General features: G+C 43.2%; 1 protein-coding gene across 3 annotated transcripts in view; it reads right to left on the bottom strand.

Annotated features, from left to right (window-relative positions):
• Positions 1-21,248, bottom strand: part of CAPZB (capping actin protein of muscle Z-line subunit beta) — a 111,736-nt gene that overhangs the window by 47,965 nt on the left and 42,523 nt on the right. For all 3 annotated transcript variants that reach the window (XM_030222299.1, XM_030222297.1, XM_030222298.1), the window contains exons 3-4: positions 12,132-12,253; positions 4,407-4,520 (exon numbers count right to left, since the gene is read on the bottom strand). In XM_030222299.1, coding sequence (XP_030078159.1) covers positions 4,407-4,520; positions 12,132-12,253 — 236 coding nt within the window. The remainder of the gene's footprint in view (positions 1-4,406; positions 4,521-12,131; positions 12,254-21,248) is intronic.

Below are 21,248 nucleotides of genomic sequence, written 5' to 3'. Positions count from 1 at the left end.
AAAGTATAGGTTCTAAACATTCGGAAATAAATCGGGGAAATTGTTGGCCTATGAGGTTAAGGCCTGGAGCGGGGGGGGGGGGGTCTCAGGCGATATCAGTACTAAAAGATTCCACAGGGATCCATACCACGCACGCTGATCAGATTATACAGATCCTCCTAGCTCATGAATGCCTTTGAATATCAGCTCAATTCCTAGCTCGGTTTCATTCTCTCTATGCGGCTCCTGAGTTTCATATGAATGAGTCCATGCGCAATTTTCTAGATAAGGCCCCAGAAGCACTGCACTAACAGAATAAACCTATTTCAGGTAAGAAACTGCAACTAGTTAAAAATTCACTGAAGGCTTGTACTGCACCCCGGGAAGATGGCTATTGGGGCAAATTTTATAAAATGCTTTAACTGTCTCTCTTGAAGCCATTGATGAGTTATTATACTGAGGTAGTGTTACTGGGAGTCTTTCCACAGCACGCAAATACAGCTCTGATTACTTTAATCCCAAAGCATGGCAAGTGTGCGGATTTGGCAGATTCATACCAACCGATTTCACTAATTAATGTGGATATAAAAATATTGTCCAAAATTCTGGCTAATGGCCTGGCAGCTTATCTGCTGCAATTGGTGAGTGAGCCCCATGCTGGCTTTGTTAAAGAATGTCAGCCTGTGGTTAATGTGAGGAAAATTCTTTTGGCCATCTGTTCTTGTCAGGCTCAGGAGCTGCCTGCTTTGGCGCTCATATTAGATGCAGATAAAAGCCCTTGACAAAGTGTGTTGGCATTATATAAGTACATAAGTATTGCCATACTGGGAAAGACCAAAGGTCCATCGAGCCCAGCATCCTGTTTCCAACAGTGGCCAATCCAGGTCACAAATACCTGGCAAGATCCCAAAAAAGTACAAAACATTTTATACTGCTTATCCCAGAAATAGTGGACTTTCCCCAAGTCCATTCAATAACGGTCTATGGACTTTTCCTTTAGGAAGCTGGCCAAACCTTTTTTAAACTCCACTAAGCTAACCGCCTTTACCACATTCTCTGGCAACGAATTCCAGAGTTTAATTACATGTTGAGTGAAGAAAAATTCTCTCTGATTCGTTTTAAATTTACTACATTGTAGCTTCATCGCATGCCCCCTAGTCCTAGTATTTTTGGAAAGCATAAACAGACGCTTCACATCTACCCGTTCAACTCCACTCATTATTTTATAGACCTCTATCATATCTCCCCTCAGCTGCCTTTTCTCCACGCTGAAGAGCCCTAGCTACTTTAGCCTTTCCTCATTGGGAAGTCGTCCCATCCCCTTTATCATTTTCGTCGCCCTTCTCTGCACCTTTTCTAATTCCACTATATCTTTTTTGAGATGCATCGACCAGAATTGAACACAATATTCGAGGTGCGGTTGCACCATGGAGCGATACAAAGGCATTATAACATCCTCATTTTTGTTTTCCATTCCTTTCCTAATAATACCTAACATTCTATTTGCTTTCTTAGCCACAGCAGCACACTCAGCAGAAGGTTTCAACGTATCATCAACGACGACACCTAGATCCATTTCTTGGTCCGTGACTCCTAACATGGAACCTTGCATGACGTACCTATAATTTGGGTTCCTCTTTCCCACATGCATCACTTTGCACTTGCTCACATTAAACGTCATCTGCCATTTAGACGCCCAGTCTCGTAAGGTTCTCTTGTAATTTTTCACAATCCTCCCGCAATTTAACGACTTTGAATAACTTTGTCTCATCAGCAAATTTAATTACCTCACTAGTTACTCCCATCTCTGGGTGATTTATAAATATGTTAAAAAGCAGCGGTCCCAGCACAGACCCCACTAACTATTCTTCTCCACTGAGAATACTGACCATTTAACCCTACTCTCTGTTTTCTATCTTTTAACCAGTTTTTAATCCACAATAGAACACTACCTCCTATCTCATAACTCTCCAATTTCCTCTGGAGTCTTTCATGAGGTACTTTGTCAAACGCCTTCTGAAAATCCAGATACACAATATCAACCAGCTCACCTTTATCCATTGTTTGCTGCAATGGAAAGGATGGGATTCAGTGGTTGGTTTTTACAGGCGTTACAAGCCTTGTATCTTGAACCAATGGCGAAACTCTTGATCAATGGGGAACGGACAACTCCTTTTAATATTAGGTGGGGTACGCATCAGGAGTGTCCTCTGTCACCCCTGCCTTTTGTTCTATCTTTAGAGCCTTTAATATGCATTGTAGAAGGGGCAGAGAACATTCCTGGGGTCACAATCTTAGGCCAACAAATTAAAACGTTGGCTTTTGCAGACGATCTGATGTTTTTGCTTACCCACCCAAAAGAGGCTGTGCCCTCCCTACTGAGGGTGATTACAGAGTTCTGGACCTTCTCTGGGTTCACTTTGAACCTCCAAAAATCAGTGACTTTGCCATTTATGCTATCTGTACGGAGGGATTGGAGTAGCCCCTTTTCATTTACCTGGGCTTCAGATCAAGTTAAATATTTGGGGGTTTATATATAACATGTCCAAGCTTTATTTTATCACTTTTAGAGGACACTTTGGGGAAATTAAATACTTGGAGGGCCCTTCCCATCACTTTGGGATGGATTCATTTGCTGAATATATTGCTTGCTCCCAAATGGCTGTACGTATTTCAAATGCTACCTGTATTTCTTACTAGAAGGGATGAGAGGGTTCTTAATAGGGCTCTACAGAACTTACTGTGGCAAGGTTGGTGACCTCGTTTGGCGCTTCGGGTCCTGCAGACACCTAGAAGTCAGGGAGCTATGGGTCTCCTTAATTTTCGCTATTTAAATGTGGCCATGGGCATGAGACATCTAAATAACTGGTACAGAGGTACTTCTATATTTGCAGTTACATCTCTGGAAACCCGACTTTTGCCACATTTTAGTACAGTGATCCATACCAATAATGCCGTACCATAATTTAGATCAGACTACTGAAAAAATGGAGGACCTATGTTCCTCAAGTCTAATGGTGTGAAACGTTTTATGGCAAGGAACTATGGTGATATTTTCGCATTATTTCCTGTGTCAGAAAAATGGAAGAAAATGTCTTACATGTTTCTGCAATCAGGAAGTCAACTGTCCAACAAAACTATTTGCATGTAATGTCCACAGATAACATTACCCGAGCTGAACTCTGTCACCTGGTAAACCACAAGCTAGAGCTACAATATGGGGGTAGGGGGGAACAAATAGGCAGGCCCCCCAGCTCTACAGTTGCTTCTCTTTGATGCTAAGCAGCACGAGGACAAAAGTGGACAGAGTCGAGAGTAATAAGAGACTATACACTGATGTCTAAAGGGATTTCCAATACTACTTTATAAACATATTGAGGTCATGACCGTCAAAACATTCAGACTGGTTACCATAAACAGCATCGCTTCACTAGGGGGATCAACAAGGCAATTCTGGCAAAGATTTGATAAGCAAGGAAATTCTTGAAAGATATAAACCTGGGGCCTGTTTATTTTGGTGGTCTTGCTTGGGATTCTGATGATTCATTTGCAAGAATGTCATTCTGAAGGGACTTTGACATTAAGAGGCGTATTTTCAAAGCACTTAGACTTCCAAAGTTGCATAGTAACCTATGGAACTTTGTAAGTCTACGTGCTTTGAAAATGAGCCCCTAAGTATTCTAACATACAGGCATATTTTCAAAGCACTTAGCCTTTCAAAGTTCCATAGGTTTCTATGGAACTTTGGAAGGCTAAGTGCTTTGAAAATATGCCTCTATAGTCACCAAGTCCTCAACTCTTCCTGTTGGGTTATTATGTACCAGGAAATACCTGCCAGGGAAGTTATAAAAAGTGGAATTTAAAAAAACAAAATGTGCTTACGTGTAGAAAAAGGCATAGTACTACATTTGAACTAGCCTGACATCATAAACTTCCCCTTTCCCCACACTAAAAGCAGTTTTTCAAACATCTGTCAGCATTTCAGCAGGAAAACAGTCAATGACAGATTCAGCTGGAGTTTCATCACTTGATATGCCACTGTTAGTTAAAATAGCCCATAAGCTCCCATGAGGATCACACTATTGCCCTACAGTTATAAATTTCAGAGAGTTGACCATTCAAAGGGCATCTGAGAATTAGATATCTTGAGGGTATAATAGCCACGATGGTTATTATAGCAGCCACTGTAAAACTGACTACTGCTGTCTGGTGGACCTGGGCTCCTTTGTCATGTGGTTAAAAGGTTGAGCCAGCAGATCCATTCCCAGGGCAACAGGCGAAAGCTGTAGATAGTGTGAGCCAGGGTATCCCCTCCCCAGAGGAAATAAACTGGCATGGGCTCGAGGCCTTTGCCCTAGTATGAAGGAGGGAAAGAAATCAGCCCCCACTGCAGCCACTTGTAGAAGACATTGAAAAACAGAACCTACAGGTCTCGGTACTGATCAAAGGCATTATTGGCTTCAACTTCCAGTTTCCGTAGTCGAGCAGATGGCATAGCTCCGTCTTCCAGAGGTGGGTCATACTTGTTACTCCATGGTGACCTAATTTAAACAATAATCCCCCAAAACAAAAAGAAAAAAAAAATGAGCTGAGAAGTGAACATCATTAAATCTACACATGCTCTATGTATTACACCTTTCTAGAGACATTATCGAGGGAAAAAGTTGGAAGGTCCCTCCCATTTGATTTGGGGTTAGCATGTAATGTGGCTTTCATATAGCTATTTCTTCTTGTCTGGGCCTCACTCATCAAATGTGGGCACTTTCTCTTACCAGTATTATAATATTAGTGTTCAGTAATATATTATTCAAATCAGAAAGGTTGACAGAACCGAGCCAGGAGACCTCAGTTTGATTTCTGACTTCTGCTCCTTAGGGAAGGAAAGGCTGAGGATGCTGTCGAGGCAGCACTCACAGCCTCTGGGGGAGGAGGGAATCTCCACTAATGCACAACGTTTAACATCTAATGGATATACTTAGGGTGCGCACATATCAGCTTCCAGAAGAACAAGGACTGGACTTGAAAATGCAGTGAAAACCCTGAGCAGTAACAAATGAAGTTTTCCAGAGCTGCAGAATATAATGGTAGGGCTCGTCCAGTCCGATGAATAGCAGTTGTTCCAATTTAGCTGGAAGCACAAACCACGCAGAAGAAAACTGCTGGGTCACATCAAAAATAAAAAAGGGGGTGGGGGGTAGTATGAGGCGAGATAATGGTGAATGGGGGGGGGGGGGGTGTTACCCTGAAGGAACCATGGTGCACACCAGGCTTGTCCAAGTTCATCTTCGAGGGCTGCAAACAGGCCAGATTTTCAGCACATCCCTAATGAATATGCAGGAGAAAGATCAGAAAGCTCACTACATCCATTTTATGCAGATCTCTCTCCTGCATATTCATTACTTACTAAGTAACTGTTAAAAAAATATTTTTACCTTTATTAAATCTTCAATAAAAATAGTATTTCCCTTACTCAATATAAATCATGCATTCTACTCATTTACACTACTCATACATTCTTATAAACACAATCCTTTATCTTTTACCCCCTTTCTTTACAAGAGTATACGGTCACATGCTTTTAATTTCTTCATAACAATTTCACCATATGTAAACTCATCACACTGCTCACTGCAGCCATTATAGGTCTTGAAAAATCTGCTCTCTTAAAACTCGTTACGGTAATACTCTGGCATCCGAGGGTAAATCATATGTAAAATGTAAGCGTCTTCTCAATTAACTCTCCTTATATAGAGAATATCAGTGCCAAAATTTCTCTTACCTGTTCCCTTGTAGTCATTATGTCAGAAACCCTTCCGACTCTGCCTTCAATAACCTGTTTCCAATTTCCACGCTAAACCCGACACAGTCACTGCGATTCGCAATAAGTGTCATCAGGAGTTCAACTCTTATGAATAAAAACTCTTGGAGGTCCACATAGTCAGAGCAGACCTCCAACGGTACCAGGAACAATGGCGGCTTGCACTCTCAAACAAAGGGAAGTGACCACTCAAGGCCATCTGCTTGACCGAGGTCCGCATCAAGTCTGCCAAATATGCAAGAGCAGATTCCATCTACGGAAGACAGGACAAGGCCAGAAGCAACTCTGGATCCTGTTCCACCACCTGCTACACCCAGCTAAGGAAAGGCCAAGCCGTGTAGTAAGGGCTAGATCAGAGACCTCAAAGGAGAGCTTCAGAAAAGCCTCTAACTTCCTATCCTGCATGTCCTTCAGAGCCACCCCACCCTCCACAGGGAGAGTGGTTTTCTTGGTGACAGCCGCCATCAAGGCATCCACCCTGGGCAAGGCAAACATTTCCAGAGAGTCCGCTGGCACGTGGTATAGGCGAGACATCGTCTTAGCTACCTTGAGCCCGCGTCTGGGGTAGTCCATTGAGCCGTAATAAGCTCCTGAATGGACTCATGGACAGGAAAGGCCCTTGACGGCGTACGGGTACTAGCCATCTTCAAGTTCACCGCAGGGGACACTTGGGCTTCCGGATTTGCAATATTGAAAGCCTCCAGGGCCCTAGAAATCAGGGAGGGCAGCTCCTCCCAATGAAAAATGCAGACTGGTCATCAGGCTCTTCTGGAACAAATTTCCCCTCTTCCAGCCGAGAAGGACGCAGAGATGCCACTAACAGTCCCTCTGAGTGAGAGAGGGAAGAGGGTTCCAACGACCCCACCACAATGCAGCTGCTACCTGACGGTGCTTGTGTGCCAGGTCCACGGATGGCGATGTCCCCAAAAGGTCCAGACCCCCTTGGCTCCCCCCACAAGTGGGGACTGTGCACTAGGCTGAGACTGGGGGCAAGACCACTTCAATAAGTAGGCCTAATGTAACAATAACAAAAATTCAGGAGAGAAAGGCTCGCAGGACCCTGAAGGCCCAAGCACCACCTCCCCTTGCAGAGCCTGCACCACACTATGCCCCCCAGTCGACTCCCGTGGAGGGAAACTGGGTCCAAACGGGCCTGTTATTTATTTATTTTTTATTTGTAGCCTGCCTTTACCCAAAGCGGGTAATAAAAGAACATACACAGAATTAATAAAACCAATAGGACACAACAAAGAACAATAATTACAAAGCAAACCTGCCAACAGGAAGATTAAAGTGTGCTGACACGCTACGTGGTCCGGTCAGAAGGAAGAGAGGCCTCCACACCCCCCCACCCCCATGTCAGAGCACCCGGCCGAGCAAAAACCTGCCATAACACCATTTACCACAGCAGGAGCATCTCTTTATCGCTTTCGTTGCCGTTCTAAATTGGCCCTGCAGCTGTGACCCAATAGTGCTAGAAAGGCATGCACCCCGAAACTCACCACAGCGACACTGCCCTGGGTCTCTGTCCCAACTAGGGGTCAGCTCCAGGGAAGCCTCTCAAGTTGTCCTCCCAGGTCCAGCTGCCCCCAACAAGGGGTCAAGCTGCTCCAACTGCCCTGTTTTTTGGGGGGAGGTTTTTTTTCAATGTCTTCTCTTTGCAATCTGTGAGGAAGGGCCAGGCACAAAACAAGCAATGGACATTGGGGGAAGGGACCTGGTACCACCAGATATACCCTCAAAAGCGGTACCGCTCAGCTAATCACCCCTAGGCTCAACTGAGCTAGCCAAGCTAGGACGAGCTCCCCAAACAGAAGAATCCAACAGCTGATGTGAAGCCATCCACCGCCTAGTTGAGATATACTGAAGGAAGGAGGAGCTGGCCGTCCTATAAGGCTGAGTTCAGTTCAGTGATCTCTATCTCCACCTGCTGGTAGATGGATACAAAACCCATCAGTTTCTGGATTCATCTGCTGCTACGCTAAGGAAATGTCAGACCGTGGTCATGCGCATTGTGAAAAGAACACACAATGACAAGGCATCAAATCTACTGTTTCCCAGTGTTAGGGCAGGGATCAAACCAACATGGAGAGTGCCTTGAAATTTGAGATGTGTCAACACTGGTAAATTTAAGAAAGGCATTTCATTTTTATCTTTGTGCAAACAGAAGGCAATATTACAATATACCCCTCTCCTCAAGTCACTTCACTGGCTTCCGATCAGGTACCGCATACAGTTTAAGCTTCTCCTTTTAACCTACAAATGTACTCGATCTACAGCACCTCCCTACCTCTCTACCCTCATCTCCCCTTACATTCCTACCCATAACCTCCGTTCTCAAGATAAATCCCTCCTGTCGGTACCCTTCTCCACCACCGCCAACTCCAGTCTCCGCCCTTTCTGCCTTGCCTCACCCCATGCCTGGAACAAACTCCCTGAGCCCATACGCCAGGCCCCCTCCCTGCCCATCTTCAAAGCCTTGCTAAAAGCCCACCTCTTCAATGTCGCCTTCGGCACCTAACCACCATACCTCTATTCAGGAAATCTGGACTGCCCCTACTTGACATTTCGCCCATTAGATTGTAAGCTCCTTGGAGCAGGAACTGTCCTTTTCTTAATCTGTACAGTACTGCGTAACCCTAGTAGCACTCTAGAAATGTTAAGTAGTAGCAGTAGTAGTAAAAGAAGGAACCCAGACAAAAAGTTAAAAGTTATTTCAAAGAGTAATTCCACCCTATTAACTGGGGTAATATTTTTTAAACCAAATTGCTCTAAAAAGTGTTTTATATCACTGTCTGAAAATTTCCCACCTTGACTGCAGCTAAAAAGCCCCATGTACACACAAAATGTAAGGTGCCCTGACAGGCAGCATTTCAGGTGGCCTGTTTTAGTATGGAGAGGTAAAGCACAACGGCAGTCAGAATTTTCAAATCATTGTGCATACTTTTACAGCAGAAAACCCATCTCAGAAAAAGCAAATGCAAGTGACCACATCTACACTGTACAGACAGCAAATGTCAAAACAACATATCACATTCGCAGCTATTTGGCTTTGAAAAATCAATGCAAAGCTCATGGATAAAAAGTACATACAGTCTTTGCTCCAATTTGAGCACTTTGAAAACTGCTTCCAATATTATAGCAGCTCTCCATGGCAGACTTTTTTTTCACTTCACAACAAAGGCATGAATGTGAGACACCTGCGATCTAATCTGTACAATAATGTTATTATGTAAAACTATTACAACACATGTCTGGGATCGCTCACATAGCAATGCCAGCTATCCCAAAGGCACGCGTGTCTACATTTTCACCCTTCCATCTACAGTATGACTGACTTCACAGCTAAGTATCAGAGGGAAAAACTATGCCGTTTAAAAATCCTTAGCCCAAATCCTCTATTTTCTAATAAGATTACAATAACAGGCTAAACGTACTTTTTTTTTTTTTTTTTTAATTTGGCTCAAACAGGTAATCTTCTTATAGGCTTTTGGGACCCCTCTTTATTAAAAGAGCTTTTAATTAAATTTCCTGGTACTAAACCTCCTCTGCAGTTTGCCACAGTTCCGCAAGCTCCAGGGCTGGGACTTTGAAGAGAAGTAGCGCATGATCTTACAGCCCACAGTTTTTAAAGTCTGTGCTGAAACTTTCCTACCACTACCCAACAGGATACGCCTTACAGACTTAAAAGACATGTCATTAAGCTTCCAAGTGTCCCTAGAGAGACCACGAGAGAATGCTTTTTGTTATAGCTAAGAAGCTGGAAATCACGTTACTGGCTCTGGCCTCCTGCCATCAGGATTTCATTTGAGAAGAATATTAAACCCAGTTAGAGTGGAAATACATGGAAAGAGTGGAAGGCCTTAACATTCTCCACCGCAGGGTTCTTCTGCCTTTTTCCTCCATACTCTGAGCTGAACTGATAATACCTCTCTCACCCCCATAGAGTGGAGCAGCTTACCAGTTAGAAGAGTAAGAACTAGGAAACGTAAGGTTTAAATCTTGTATCTGACACAGATGATCCTTGTGACCTTGGGCAGGTCACTTCATCCTAACTGTTTTGAGTACAAACTTACACAGTAAGCCGTCTGGGGACTGAGAAATATCTACAATAATTGAACGTAATTCACTTAGAGCTTAGATTTGGAAAGATATGGACTCAAATTCTGAAGGCCCAATTCCATACACCTTTTAATCCCTGACGGAAGGTGAACCCCTATTGCAGTCAGCATGCACAGGCAACATCCATGATCATAGCAGACAGATGAACTCTAGACCTCGGTCAGCATCACAGCTGACTGAAATGTTTCAGCTATATTTAAAAACTGGAAATTTAATGTACTGTAATTTCTGTCTTACAAGTCATTCCTTTGTATAGGAGCAGGGACCAAAACAGTAAAAACAAACAAAAAACCATCACCACCACCACCTACTGTAGCCATGGGAATTAAAGGGAAAAATCTCCATTCCTACTTCCCTGGACAGAAGGCAAGGCCGTATAGCCTCTAAAATAAGTATTGCAGAGTAGTGAGCTGCTTAACCGGACACACTAGGCACTCAGAGAAGAGGTAAAGTTAGTTTCGGGAAAAGGATGCCTTTAGGAGTGAGCACGTTTTCACAGCAGAGATTGCAATTATGCTTTAGAGGTAAATGCTAGGGCAGGGGGCGAGAAATTGGCTGGGGAGGCTCAAAAAATTAATAAAAAGAAAAAAAAAACTCTACTTATGTTAAAAAAAAACAAAAAAAAAAAAACTGGAATGGGTTCATCTGAAAAAGTCTAGTTGTGCCAGGCTGGAGCAGAAAGGTGTAAGTTCAGTTTTGAGGGTTGTTGAAGCTCAGTGAAATGTTTGTATGGATGGTGGATATTAATGATGCATTACATTTTATTTGAAACTATTTTTTATTGCCCTAAATGATTGCCACGATTAAGCAAGATTAATCATGTGATTAAAATTCTTAATTGTTGCCCATCCCTAATTTTTATACATGTATATTGTTATATAGCTTGAACGTTATAGATTAAGTGGAATATAAATGCCAATATTACAACTTGGCACTCGTACAAAAAAAATCATTTTGTTAAGAAATTTGGCAAACACATATTGAAGATGCCATATAGCTTAGGTCGCGTATTCACAAGAGAAATATGGATCCATATCCTCTGGACTATCAAACTTATATTTTCTGAAACACAACACAATGAGGGGCAAGGCAGTTTCCCCATCTTGTTCTCTATAGCAGTGGGTATCAACCCAGTCCTCAGGGACCACCTGGCCAGTCAGGTGTTCAAGATATCCACAATGAATATGCATGAGATAGATTTGTCTGCACTGCCTTCTTCGTATGCAAATCTCTCTCATGCATCTCATTGTGGATATCCTGAAAACCTGACTAACCACATGATCTCTGAGGACCGAATTGAAAACCACTGCTTCCCATTCTGCTATGTATAGCATTTAGCTGACACATCAGTTACCGTATTTTTCGGACTATAAGACGCACTTTTTCCCCCTAAATTTGGGAGGAAAAGGGGGGGTGCGTCTTATAGTCCGAAGGTAGCAAGGTCCGAGTTCGGGATCGCCCTCCCCCCGAGTTCGGGATCGCCCTCCCCTACTCACGTCACGCGATGTTCCCTGGTGGTCTAGTGACGTCGGGGCAGGAAAGAGCCCCCTCTTTCCTGCCCAGCGCGCTGCTCTCCGTCCTCCTGTATGCTGCCTGACGGTCTCGGCGAGATTCAAAATGGCCGCCGAGACTTCAATTCTCGGCGGCCATTTTGAATCTCGCCGAGACCGTCAGGCAGCATACAGGAGGACGGAGAGCAGCGCGCTGGGCAGGAAAGAGGGGGCTCTTTCCTACCCCGACGTCACTAGACCACCAGGGAACATCGCGTGACGTGAGTAGGGGAGGGCGATCCCGAACTCGGACAAGACGCACCGGAGCACCTAGGTTTTAGAGGAGGGAAAAAGGAAACATTTTTTTTTTCCTATTTCCCTCCTCTAAAACCTAGGTGCGTCTTATGGCCCGGTGCGTCTTATAGTCCGAAAAATACGGTAACTCTAAACAGCAAAGAGGTTTATTCAACTATGTCAAAGCATACTGAAGAAAGAAACGATGAGGCTCTCTTCTGGCAAAACATTTCAAAGGAATCTGTGTGTGTGTGTGGGGGGGAATTAATGAACTGTCACTCTGACTTTTAAACAAATTGGGGAATTTATTTCCAACACAGACTGTAGCAATCAAATTACTGCTGCCATTAAAAGAGTCAATACAACCCTGATCTTTCTTGCAATGTACTTTTCCTAGAACTGTGTAGTTTCTCATCACATGAGCTCACCTATATGAGTCGCCATCTCTGTTGTAGTCGCACAATAGATAATCTTTTCCTACCACTTTGTCTCTGGCAATCTTCAGTGGCTGGTCAACGGAGGACAGAAGATCTTCGCATAGGCCGGGGACCTGCCAGAGACAGAGGTAAAGATACATTTGAATCCATACTTGCTAAAATATTGATTTTTCTTGAGGCCTTTTGGCCTAATCTATTTATACAGAGAAAAATCTTGACATTGTATATATATGTCCTGCAACAGCGATCTGTTATCACAAGTAGAACAGCATGGTAGACGAGGAAGAAATGACCAGTCTACTGTGTTACTGTATTCGTACCAGATAACAGGTTCGTAAAACACTTGCAGCTTCCAAAATGCTTCTCTGGAGATAAGTTGTTATAAATATCAGATCACCACATTGCCCACGTGCTGCTGCTTTATTTTTTCATGCCATATGGGACGAGGTCACTGATTAAATTATTAATATTATTTTTTTTTTTTTAATGGAAGAAAAAAAAAAATAAGGACATCCAAAAGGCTCTTTCTTAACATCTTACACTCTGCTTTCCTTTGTGATGTTTAATCACCAGAGAACCATCAAAAGCTATAAAAATTAGCAGTGAGAATTCCAGTCTACAACATTCTACTTTCATCCAAGCATTATTAGCATCTCTCAATCTAAACTTACTTTCAGTTCTGGGAAAGGAGACAGAACCAGTGATGAGAGATACCTGGGAGGAGACCTAGGTCAGTGTTTCCTAAGCCAGTACTGGAGTACCCCCTTGCCAGTCAGGTTTTCAGGATATCCACAATGAATATGCATGAAATTGATTTGCATACACTGCCTCCTAGGAGTTTAATCAGGGATGAAAAGACCCAGCTCGGTGACTGAAACAGGGACTTTCCCCACAAAATAACACTAAAGCATCCGGCACATGCACAGATGTGAATGTACACTTTCATTTTGCTCGGACCTACACACAGTGTGCATATCCTGATTAGTGCACAATCTACATATGATTAGTTTACTGCATTCGCAAACAAAACCGTGGTGTTGAATTCATATTAGAAGATGTAGACTCGGCTATCAGCACACAGCTCTGGGTGTCTTTCTAACTGGAACATAGCTTCTTGTCACAGCTGCCCTTCCTACTGGGTCTGACTTATTCTGCAACTTTACACTTCAGTACTTTTTAATATTTGCAACTATCATCTTCCTACATTGTGAACTTCCTTGATGTTGTCTTGCCAACTGCACTATATCAAAATCAAACAAAGCAAGTAGACCACTCATTGCCATTTTATTTCATATAAACACTTTGGTTAGTCAAGAATTTTTTCTTACTCTTTAGCAACAAAGCATTAAACTTGGCCAATCTCTACACAGACAAGAGTTGAGATGCTGCCACCATAAGCCATTAAACTAAGTCTGGGTGTAAATGAAACCAAGGTTTGAGACTTTACATAAGTAATGCCACACTGGGAAAAGACCAAGGATCCATCGAGCCCAGCATCCTGTCCACAACAGGGGCCAATCCAGGCCAAGGGCACCTGGCAAGCTTCCCAAACGTACAAACATTCTATACATGTTATTCCCGGAATTGTGGATTTTTCCCAAGTCCATTTAGTAGCGGTTTATGTATTTGTCCTTTAGGAAACCATCTAACCCCTTTTTAAACTCTGCCAAGCTAACCGCCTTCACCACGTTCTCCGGCAACGAATTCCAGAGTTTAATTACACGTTGGGTGAAGAAAGATTTTCTCCAATTTGTTTTAAATTTACTACACTGTAGTTTCATCGCATGCCCCCTAGTCCTAGTATTTTTTGGAAAGCGTGAACAGACGCTTCACATCCACCTGTTCCACTCCACTCATTATTTTATATACCTCTATCATTTCTCCCCTCAGCCGTCTCTTCTCCAAGCTGAAAAGCCCTAGCCTCCTTAGTCTTTCTTCATAGGGAAGTCGTCCCATCCCCGCTATCATTTTTGTCGCCCTTCGCTGCACCTTTTCCAATTCTACTATATCTTTCTTGAGATGCGGCGACCAGAATTGAACACAATACTCAAGGTGCGGTCGCACCATGGAGCGATACAACGGCATTATAACATCCTCACACCTGTTTTCCATATGTACCTTTCCTAATAATACCCAACGATGCTTCAGAGATGGACAACTGTTATAGCACAGCAGGTTAACTACATAGTTCCACTTAAAGGTCTTGCACACTTCAAAGACAAAAAAGGCACAGAGGGGTATAGACTTCACCAGCATCAATTACAACCCTAAAGACTTTTATAAGAGGGTCTTCTTTACAAAGCTGCAGGTACAAGCCTCACTGGATAGGCTATACTTGTCTTTATCTGCTGTCATTTTGTTTTCTCTCTCTCTCTTTAAATATATAAATAATCATACGACTACCCATTGCAGGATATCCAAAGCTCACAGTTTGCTGCTACTACATGCATCACATCACACAATCTTTGCTCATGCTCAAGTAATCAAATACAAAATCTCTTGCTGCCTACCTTGTATTTGCATACTGTGATGAATTCAAATTCAAGAAAGCATAGGACAAGCACAAAGGATCTCTAACAGGCAGATGATCAAATGCCCTGCGCTGTTCCAAACAGCGCTCTAAAATAGCGCTGGAACAGCACGGGGCGCTATTAGACCTATGATCAGAGATAATGCATGCAAATTTAATCTCTAATTATGGGGTAGAAGTGCAGGAGAATTGTGCCTTGCGCTCAGCACAATCCTCCCGCACTTGTTTGACAGGTCTGGGCTGGAGACCAATGAAAAGAGAAGGACGCCCATCCTTAAATCGGAAGATGGACGTCCTCAACTGCCCTGTTGCAGGGACGGCCAAATTTCAAGGGGGTGTCAGAGGTATAGCGACGGGGCAGTTGAGGACGTCCAAAATTTGGACGTTTCTGTGACAGGGCAGTTGAGGACGTCCAAATTTTGGACGTTTCTGCAATGGGCAGTTAAGGACGTCCAAAATTGGATGTTTCTATGAGAAAGACGTCTTTCTCATGGAAACATCCAATTTTGGACGTCCTTAACTGCCCATTGCAGAAACGTCCAAAATTTGGACGTCCTCAACTGCCCCGTCACAGAAACGTCCAAATTTTGGACGTCCTCAACTGCCCCGTCACAGAAACGTCCAAATTTTGGACGTCCTCAACTGTCCTCGCTGGCAGGTTTGCTGTAGGGGGGAATGGGGGCCTGCTAGCATGCAAATGCATGCTGGACAGGGCTCACCATTCCTCCCCAATGTTCTGCAAACCCTAACACCAGCTCGGAGCTGGCGTAGGGTTTGTCGAAGCTAGCGACCCAATCTTTGGCGCTGGACGCTGATCATTGGGGAGGAATGCGTTAAGCGCTGATTAGCATGCATTTGCATGCTACTTGCGCTAAGAGCCTTCGAGCGCATTGTTTCACGCGCTCGAGGGCTCTGATCATGGGGCGGTAGCAAACGCCGGCGCTAGTATGGCGCTAACAGCCTCCAGTGCTGGCGTTTGCTTTTGATCATCTGCCTGTGAGAGGAAGGGATAGTAGATGGTATGGGTAGGAAGACTGGATAAGCAAAATGGTCTTTATTGAAGAGAACCAAAGCATGTCACAAACAAATTCTACAACTATACAAATAAATCAGAGAAAGAACAAGTACCAACAATACCAGAATTACCCCCTCCACATCACCCCCAGCCCAATCCCCCCACTCCTCGCATTGCACTACATGCAGCTGAAATAATGGAAAATAATAAGTCCACTCGAGAGCATCAGTTGAGAATTCAACTGCAGGACGTGGGCTGCAAAGTGTCCCAAAAACATTCCTGGGTACTTTGAAACTTTTCTCCCTTCAAAGAAGAAAACCCAACGACTGACAATTGTTCCATCGATAACAGCGAGATCATCAATACTCACCAGGAGTCACATGTGGGTGGCCTGGGGTCCGGCCAATGTGATAAGATTGATTTCTTCCTTAGCAAAACTGCCTGATGTAAAAAGCATGTTTCTCCAACCAAAACAGTTCTCAATATTGATAAAACCAATCAATACCTTTCCATGGACACTACACATTACAGCAATACTATAATGTATATGCAGAGACAGCAGGAAGCCAGCAGGTGGCAAGATTGTCTCTATAGCTCTTCAGAAAAGATTATAAAGGCACATTGTTGAAATGGTAACCAATCAATGCAGCAAGACTATTCTCAATATTATAATTTTCCACAGCAGCAGGCCTCATGGCTCCTGGTATTCATCATACAATCTTTTAAAGACTGCACTTTGACTCCAACGTTGTCTGCCTTTACTATAACAGATGTTATCTAGCTGCTCCCATATGCAAATACTACCTATCCTTATACAAAGGTTATGCAAGGAAATAAAATTCCTTCACCTACTTCCTGTTCCACTATATACTGCTGATTTTTCATACTTCATTTGTATCATTAATAAGCAGCAGGATGCTTTTCCCATGATCAGACCACCCAAAGTGAACGAACACAGAGGAATCCCAGAGGAGAAGGTGCTCAAGTATCTGCTCCAAGTAGGAATGCAGTGAAGAAGTTTTATAAAGAGAAGATCCACTGAATGAAACATGTGAGATCAGTATATTCTAAGGCAATGTCTACAGAACAAGCATTTCATTGTAAGAGGAGCCCACCTGGTCAGAAAGCCATGTATCCTGAAATTAAACTGGACCGCTTTAATCTCCAGAAGTACAGGGATTGTTTTTACCCGCTGGAAATTCTATACCTCTGACTTTTGCCATCTGGGCTCAAATGCAGAAAATAAAAGCTAGGCGGGTCATTAAGTCAGAGGGGAAATGAATCAAGTGTCTAAATTAAGCCAGAGGACATGATGTTAATCCCCCAGTAACACAACCAGAAAGGATTCTTGAGGATCGTGGTACACAAAATGCAAAATTAGTTACTGGCTCAAGGAGAGTGAACATACACAATAAAAAAGATTCAAGGAGTTCTGGGCATGGGTAATCCTGCACTACTCTTTGCAGCCATGTACCAAGTGACCATTCAGCAGTGAACCTGTATACTGCATGAATGCAATCATGGTGGACTAATACTAACAGTTGACATGATTTAAAAGTTATTTAACTTAAATTTAGTCTGTAAAATAAACATTTATTTGTAGTTTTCAATTATTTGCTGGTGAGCTTAACTCAAAGAGAGAGAGATTGATTGAGAGAGCACTTTAAGGTCACTGCATCTAATCACATTGCTGTATTCAATGCACAGATGGGATAACATTTCCAAATCAATTGGTTTTGTGTACAATGACAGGAATAAACCTCACTCTAACGGGGCAGTTTTAGTTGTATACATTTACACCAAGCTCTGCACTAATTGTACGGAATCTCATCACAAACTCTTCCACTTCCAGCTACACTCCATGCACACAATTTAGGGATGTCATAAGTACATAAGTATTGTCATACTGGGAAACACCATCAAGCCCAGCATCCTGTTTCTAACAGTGGCCAATCCAGGTCACAAAATAAGCAGTAGAGTTTCCCCAAGTCCATTTTAATAATGGTCTATGGACTTTTCCTTTAGGAAGCCGTCCAAACCCTTTTTAAACCCCGTTAAGCTAACCGCCTTTACTGCATTCAAAGGTTAGGCAAATTTCACCCAAGCCCAATGCTAACTGACGAAAAGGAAGGATTGTTAAACCTCATTAGCTGTTGCTTGTTTGGATGTTAAAAAAAAAAATAAAAGAAAACAACAAACCGTGAACTCAGAGACCTCAGAAGATGGATTCTACAAGATGTAGGCTCTGGTCAAACACACACCATTATCTGCCTACAGAGGTCACTGCGCAGAGGAACAAAAGACTGCAAAGTGACTAAAACGCTGCAGAATATATGTGAGCACTGATGAAATAAATCATAGCCAACACCTGCTCAGGACTCACTTTCAGTTTCTTTACAACTGTACATAATGGCCACAGTGCATATTTCCACTGCCCACGTACCACGTGAATAAGGGCTTCCCACACGTATTGACTGTTAACACAGATAATAGTGAAACACAGCAGATCTCCCATCCCTACTAATCCAAAGCATGAAGTATAGCATTCCTGTGTGTCGGAATGCACTCACAGACTCCAGTACCCTGCTTGGGTTTCAGTCTAACAAGGAAGATCAGAAGACAGAAGAGGACAGGGTCTGTGAATATTTGCTGACTCACAAACCCCCAAACTGACTGCCGCTGGTGGGCACAGGTCACAGGGAAGGGGGAGCAAGCCTGTTTCTGTGACTCCATTTAGGGTCCTGACCAAGGAGGTTTAATGACAGGAGACAGCATGATGTCAAAAAGCTGAAGCCTGTTCCCCAACAGCCGCCATCTTGGTACATCAAAAACAAACTATCAGCTGATGCATCCACATTGTGGTTGTGGATTATTTTATCTCGGCTATATTTAGAAACATGCCGGTTTGTGCAGCATAGGGATGTACACAGAGGAACTATATATGGGAAGCTTTCAAATAAATAAGAAAGCTGTCAGAGCAGTGAAAGGCTTCCAGGAGGAAGTGTGCGAAACAATGAGCAGAGTGGCAGAGAGAGAGGAAGAAGGAAACTTGCCGGTCAATATTCAGCTTGCACCACAAGCGATTTAACTGGACAGGTGCCTTTCCTACCCAGTTAAATCACTTTGATCGGATGGTTGGAGTCTAATTCTTGGATAGACAGAGGCACCCAGACCATGGGTTGCTGCTATCGCTGTCTTTTTGAGATGAAAAAAATAAATAATATGTAAAAAGTCCACATCTCAACGACTGTGGAACACACAAAAAAAAGAACTTTTAAAGGTTTACTAAGAGGATAAGAGGATTCAGGAGATTCCTGAGGATCCCGCAGTATCCTTCGTTTATGTTTTGCTGCTCTGGAGCGATGACAAAAATATTAACCCTCCCCTCAAAAACTCCCTAAACCCCCCCCCCCTTACAGCTCCCTCCTCCGATCCCCTTCTAACAGACAGAATGCAAAACCTAGGAGGTTTAATAAAACAATATAAACCTCACAAGTTTGCTATTGTTTTCAATAGCATTTGCTATTGTTTTGGACAAACCAATATGGCGGCAAGCTTCGCCTACTGGCTTCAGCAGACAATGAGCCAGGCAGCCTCACATCACCTGCAGGGATTTTATTCAAATCACTTCCATTGTATTTCGCCTCAGTCTGGACAGATAAGATGAAATTTGCTCTTACCTGCTAATTTCATTTCCTTGAATCCTGCTACACCAGTTCAGACCCGTAGGTTATGCCCCCAACCAACATATGGAGGCAGAGAACCCTTAAAATTTAGTGATATCATCACAGGTATATGATGTGGTGCATCCTGGAACTTGCCAGTATACTACTGACAAAGTAAATCTGCAATACTTGAACAGAATTATGAATCAACCTTATAAAATCACAGAACACAGAAACCAAGATTATAGTACAACTTTCTAATACAACAATACAGCAAAATAATATAGCAGCATCATAGAGGCTCCAACCCTGACAGGACACAGAAACGCTCTTCTTGGAACCACCACTACAAAAAACACATGTCCTCTCAGCTGTTAGACAATACCAAGAGGAAGGTCCAGCTGCAATCTTCCCAGGTGGGTCTTGGACTTGTCTAGCAGGATTCAATGAAAATAAATTAGCAGGCAAGAATAAAAATGTCACCTTCCTTATCACCCTACTAGACCAGTCCATAGGAGTGGGATGTACCAAAGCTCTAAGTACCCTGGGTAGGGTTAATACCAGGCCTTGATACACACTGTCCTCTCAAGGTAACAGTTTTCTGACCTTGAGTATTCCTGTTATGACAATGAGCATGGGAGCAGCAATAACCAAAAGGACAAACTGCTTTGGGATATCCCAGAGGCAGTTCACATAATACAACTGAAGGAGGCTTACAACCATCATGCCCCTCAAACTGAGAAAACCAATATATTCGTAAAGCCAATAATAATGAAGAAATTGGCACTGAAGATCTGGGCATAATCTAGGATGAGGAATAGAGGCCTGGGAGAAACCTTACTGTGTGACAAGGTGATGGCCGTAGCTAGAAGGTTGCTAGGCTGTATAGAGAGAGGTGTGACCAGCAGAAGAAAAGAGGTTTTAATGCCCCTGTATAAGTCGTTGGTGAGGCCTCACCTGGAGTATTGTGTTCCATTTTGAAGGCCGTGTCTTGCTAAGGATGTAAAAAAAAATTGAAGCGGTGTAAAGAAAAGCTACAAGAATGATATTGGATTTGTGTTAAAAGACGTATGAGGAGAGACTTGCTGACCTGAACATGTATACCCTGGAGGAAAGGAGAAACAGGGGTGATATGATACAGACGTTCAAATATTTGAAAGGTATTAATCCGCAAACAAACCTTTTCCGGAGATGGGAAGGCGGTAGAACTAGAGGACATGAAATGAGATTGAAGGGGGGCAGACTCAAGAAAAATGTCAGGAAGTATTTTTTCACGGAGAGAGTGGTAGATACTTGGAATGCCCGCCCTCCCGCGGGAGGTGGTGGAGATGAAAACGGTAACGGAATTTAAAAATGTGTGGGATAAACATAAAGGAATCCTGTTCAGAAGGAATGGATCCTCAGAAGCTTAGCGGAGATTGGGTAGCAGAGCCGGTGGTGGGAGGTGGGGCTAGTGGTTGGAAGGCGGAGCTAGTGTTGGGCAAACTTCTACGGTCTGAGCCCTGAAAATGGCAGATACAAATCAGGGTCAGGTATACACATAAAGTAGCACATATGAGTTTATCTTGTTGGGCAGACTGGATGGACCGTGCAGGTCTTTTTCTGTCGTCATCTACTATGCTAGTAGATGAATCTACAGATATTTTAAGGAACTGGACATGACAACAGGCGATGACATCTTTAATGCTTTAAATAATCACATTTTAGAAAATGGGCTGTCCTGGAAGTGGTGTGCGTCTGTGCACAGAGGGGGCAGAATCAATGGTAGGCTGGAAGAGTACTCGACTTTGAGCTTTAAGTCCACATATAAAATAGAATCACTGTATTATTCCTCCGCAAACACTTGCATCAAAATGACTGAGCAGAGATTTAAACAGTGTTCTTGATACTGGTGTGAA

This window comes from Microcaecilia unicolor, chromosome 13, assembly GCF_901765095.1.
Source record: "Microcaecilia unicolor chromosome 13, aMicUni1.1, whole genome shotgun sequence".
In the NCBI taxonomy this organism is placed as follows: Eukaryota; Metazoa; Chordata; class Amphibia; order Gymnophiona; family Siphonopidae; genus Microcaecilia; species Microcaecilia unicolor.
This window is presented reverse-complemented; position numbering and strand designations above follow the sequence as displayed.